Source organism: Olea europaea, unplaced genomic scaffold, assembly GCF_002742605.1.
Source record: "Olea europaea var. sylvestris unplaced genomic scaffold, O_europaea_v1 scaffold1224, whole genome shotgun sequence".
NCBI lineage: Eukaryota > Viridiplantae > Streptophyta > Magnoliopsida > Lamiales > Oleaceae > Olea > Olea europaea.
The window spans coordinates 185,613-191,121 of NW_019229669.1; the positions used below are offsets into that span (position 1 = coordinate 185,613).

General features: G+C 31.6%; 1 protein-coding gene across 1 annotated transcript; it reads left to right on the forward strand.

Annotated features, from left to right (window-relative positions):
* The first annotated feature begins 3,198 nt into the window (after positions 1 to 3,198).
* Positions 3,199 to 3,693, forward strand: LOC111374263. The gene has a single exon (XM_022996917.1). The coding sequence runs from the start codon at positions 3,199 to 3,201 to the stop codon at positions 3,691 to 3,693; it is 495 nt and encodes a 164-aa protein (XP_022852685.1).
* Positions 3,694 to 5,509: the final 1,816 nt, after the last annotated feature.

The following is a 5,509-nucleotide window of genomic DNA, read 5'->3' on the forward strand; positions in this document are numbered from 1 at the left end:
CGTATTCTTAAAAAACTAAATGCTATACTTGAATATTGTATATTAAAGGAGGATGAATTGTGTATAACGGAGTTCGTAATTCTATATGTTTATAAACGAAATAGATTGTATTCAAACACGGTAAATTTTTTTATTGACATCTCCTCTTTTATTATACATGATGGCTAACTTATCATAATCATCTGTAAGTTGTATACTTAAAAATCGATTATGATATACTTGAAAAACGTGTAGTGAAGCATGATAAATTGTAAATAGCGAAATTCGTCTTCATATACATATTTAAACGAAATACATTGAATGTTGAAGAAATAGATGTCAAATTTTATCACAAATTCGTAGAAAGAGACAAGACTTTTAAAACGACTCCAGTCGTTTTAATCGACTAAAGTCGTTTAAGGAAAACAACTCTAATCGTTTAAGGAAAACAATTCTAATCGTTTAAAAGATCATAGTCCTCTTTAAAATAAAACGACTAGAGTCGTTTAAAAAGACGAGAGTCTTTCTAAAACAACTAGATCAATATTTTGGGAAAAAAAATTGGGGTATTTTTACAAAAGGCGTAGTCAAGGGATGTAAAACTTTTTGAGGCCTAACTTATGATAAAAATGTTTTTGAGGCCTTTCTTAGGTTAAAATGTCCAAATTATCCTTGTCATATTATTGAAATATCCCAAATGCCCTTAGTGTATAATGACTATAATACCCATTTTTCAAATAAAAATTATAACCGTTAGTTTCATTTGTTATTCTATGGAATTTTAGATTTCCCCTCCTCCTCCTCTTCTTCTATAATCTTCTACTTCTTCTTCTTTATTCTTCATTTTTCTTTCAATCTAGTTTTACATGAAGTATAAAGAAGCACATCAAAGAAGAAATCCTTACATTTATGCATTTTATGTCGGTAAGATATTATTTTCACTTTTAATGTTTTATGAATCCTTTTTTTTAACTATTTGTTACATATATTCATTGTCATTTGTGTTTATTTAATTCTTTGAATGTATTTGTCGATCTCAAGTAGTTTTGAAAGAAAAATCTCGTATACTTTTTAGCTACAAATTCATTGTTGACATTTTAAACGACTGTAGTCATTTTAAACGATCACATAGTCGTTTAAACGACCATAGTCATTTTAAACGATCATAGTCATTTTAAATGACTGAAAACGACTACAGTCGTTTAAGATGACCATGAAAACAACTTCAATAACTTTTATATTATTGTGATTGAGTAAATGCTAACATTCTAAAATTTTGCTATTCTAATTACAGATATGGACTCAACAATATGGATTTCTATATTTTATTTTGGTGATTTTGTTAATGATGATCAAGGAAATTGGACATGGAAACGAAGTGGGAGTGATGAAATGGTGGAAGGAGTTCCAATATCTTCAAATACTTCATATCATGATTTGCATTGTAAAGTGATAAATCTTTGCAAAGTTGATTCATCTTTGCATGAAGTTGAGATAAGATTTCTCCTCCCTGGAAATGGTCAGTCTACAGTTCCAATTAAAATTACTTCAAACAGGCATGTGCAGTGGCTGCTATCTCTCAACAAAAAAGATCACCGTCCCATTTGTGTAATCCTCGTAAGCAAATGTTCAGTCGAGCATAGACAAGAAGAAGATGATGATTCATTTCATGAAGTGGAAAACAATGAAGTTTATTGTGAAGTACAAAATGAAGGTGATAATCTTCATTGTGAAATGCAAGCAAATGATGACAATGAAGTGGATCGGACTGAGATTATTGATTGGGATGAGTTGGAGATAGCTCGAGACGATAACATAGATATTATCACTAAAAATGATAATGCTATTGTTTTCTCTACATATGGATCTGAGATACTTTAAAAGAACAGAAAAGAAAATCGTTTTACAAATGAACTCCTAGTAGCTTCAACTCTTACATCACAAGTGATTCCTGAAGATGAAGATTTAGAAGATTGCCAAATTTTCAACATAAAAACAGATCTTATGATGAAAGTTCACATGCTTGCAATGAAGTACAACTTTGAATTTAGAGTGAAGAAATCAAATAAGGAAGTCTATACAATTATTTGCATAGATGAAAAATGCAAATGGCGTTTGCGAGCAACTAAATTCAAAAATTGTGATTACTTTCAATTCACAAGTATGTACGAGAACATACTTGCTCTGTGAGTATTCGCCAAAATGATCATAGACAGGCAAGATCCTGGGTTGTTGGAAGACATATAATGTCTAAGTTTCAAAATCCCAACACGATATATAGACCTGTAGACATCATTAATGACATGCGTCGGGAATTTAGACATGAGTTATCAGAGGGTGCGAAAATCACGAGAATGTGCTTTGAAAATTTTAAGAGGTTCCTCGGAGGATAGTTATGCTAAATTGGGTTTATATTCTCATAACTTGGCTAAAACTAATCCTGGAATAGCACTGTCTTTAGAGATTGATGGTGAGAATCTTTTCAAGTACTTTTTTATGGATCTTGGACCTTGCATTTGCGGATTTCTCTCTTCAATGCGGAAAGCAGTTGTCATTGATGGAACATTTTTTATGGGAAAATACAAAGGTATGTTGATTGTTGCTACCTGTCAAGATGCAAATATTCAAATTTATCCTCTTGCTTGGGGTATAGTTGATTCTGAAAATGATGCATCATGGACTTGATTTTTATGAAATTGAAAGAAGTAACAGGGGATACTGAAGATCTTGTTGTTATATCTGATCGACATCCAAGTATTATCAATCGAGTTCAAGTTGTCTATCAAAATGCCCATCATGGTCATTGCATCTATCATATAAAAGGTAACTTAAGGACCATAACTAGGAAAACAGAGATTTTCCTACTTTTTAAGAAAGCAGCAGAGGCATATACTTTTGAAGAGTTCGAAAATTATATGAATGAAATGAAGAGAATTGATATTAAAGCTTAGGAATATTTAGTGAAAGTGCCTTTCCATACTTGGGCAAGGTCACACTTTCAGGGGAACCCGTTACAATATCATAACATTGAACAATTCTGAGTCATTGAATTCAGTGTTTAAGAAAGATCGACAAAATTCGATACTTGCATTGATAGGAAATATTAGGGAAAGATTGCAGATATAGTTTTATGAGAGGCATGCGAATGCACAGAGCTGTACAAGTACTTTGACACCAATAATTGAAGAGAAATTGCGTAAGAATGTTGATAAAGCCAAGATGTTTGTTACCGATCCGATCGATCAATTCATGTATGATGTGAGGAATGACACCACAAATTTTGTTGTTAACTTAGATGAAAAAACTTGTACTTGTAGGCGGTATCAATTAGAACATTTACCTCGCGAGCATGTAGTAGCTGCGACGAAGAAGAGTGACTATTCAATTTACTCGTTCTGCTCTCTGTACTATACTGTTGAGTATTGGAAAGTAGCTTATAGCGATACTATTTTTCCCGTGCCAAATGAAGTTGATTGGGAAATTTTTGAAAATTTGGGCTACCTCAATGTGTCGCCACCGTTAGTACGACGACGAGGTGGACGTCCTAAAACAACAAAGATTGCGTCTATCGGAGAGTTTCCAAAAAGACACAAATGTAGTAGGTGTACCGCAACTGGGCACAACCGGCTAACATATACAAGTCAGATACCTTTAGCCGATAGAAGATTAGAGGATGAGCACATTATTTGTGCATTTGATAGCATGTCATTTTGATAACAACACATTGATTTCTACGTATCGCAATTTATGCTTTATGTTGTGAGTTTTTGTCGTAATTCATGTCGAATTTATGATTTATGATGTTTGGTAATTTTCTCATATTTGTTTATTTCATACAATACGTGCCAAATTGAAACAACTGCAGTCAGTTTCCTTTAAAGGCAAAAAAAAGACTCCATTCGTTTAAAACGACCGTAGTCATTTTATAAGAAAACTGTCGTAGTCGTTTGAAATGACTAAAGTCGTTCATATGAAACGACTGCAGTCGTGTTACATGACAACAATCGTGTTATACATTTTGATTTAGCTTATTCAAATCATTTCGCATCCCATATGTCATTATACATTTGAAGCTAATAAGTAGAAATCAAACACGATCTATAATGTTAAAAGGTTGATTGTCACACTATATGTCGTTGTACATTATTGTAAGTCCCATACTTAGAAACTAAATCCGTTATACTTGAACATTGTTAGTGGAGCACGATGAATTCCATATAATGAAGTTTGTTTTCTTATTTCATTTGAAGCTAATAAGTCGAAACCAAACATGATCTATAATGTCAAAAGGTTGATTGTCACCTTATATGTCGTCGTGCATTACTGTAAGTCGCATACTTAGAAACTAAATCCATTATACTTGAACATTGTTAGTGGAGCACGATGAATTGCATGTAATGAAGTTTGTCTTCTTATTTCATTTGAAGCTAATAAGTCGAAACCAAACACGATCTATATTGTCAAAAGGTTGATTGTCACCTTATATGTCGTTGTAAATTATTGTAAGTCGCATAATTAGAAACTAAACCCATCATACTTGAACATTGTTAGTGGAGCGCGATGAATTGCATATAATGAAGTTCGTCTTCTTATTTCATTTGAAGCTAATAAGTTGAAACCTAATACTATCTATAATGTTAAAATGTTGATTGTCACCTTATATGTCGTTGTACATTATTGCATAAAATCAAGTTAGTAGAGTACGATGAATTGCATACAATCAAGTTAGTGGAGCACGATGAATTGCATATAGTGAAGTTCGTTAAAAGGTTGATTGTCACCTTATATGTCATTAAAAGTGCAAACAACTCTACACACTTTAGGAAAATGACTAGGGTCGTTTAAAAAATACTACAGTCGTTCTATGAAAACGACTATAGTCGTCTTCATAAAATGACTGTAGTCATTTTCATAAAACGACTGTAGTCTTTTTTAAACGACTAGAGTCGTTATAAATGAAACAACTGTAGTCTTTTATAGTCTTAAATGAAATGACTGTAGTCATTTAAAAAGACTGAAGATGACTACAATCGTTCTTTTCAAAAAAAGGGTGAAGTCTTTTAAAGGACCATGGTGAGTTAGAAGAATGACAACATTAAACAATCAACATTTAAAAAAAAAAATCGACATTATCTCCCTCATACTGTTAACTATATCAACCTGAAAAATAAACTTCTATTCATAACATTAACATTTTAAAAAAAAAAATTCGACATTATAATGTAAACTATTAACCTGAAAAATAAACTTCTATTTATAACATCAACATTTTTAAAAAAAATTCGACATTATCTCCCTTATAATGTAAACTATATCAACCTGAAAAATAAACTTCTATTCATAACATCAACATTTAGAAAAAAAAAAAATTCGACATTATATTCCTCATAATGTAAACTATATCAACCTGAAAAATAAACTTCTATTCATAACATCAACATTTAAAAAAAAAAATTCGACATTATCTCCCTTATAATGTAAATTGTATTAACCTGAAAAATAAACTTCTATTCATAACATCAACATTTTT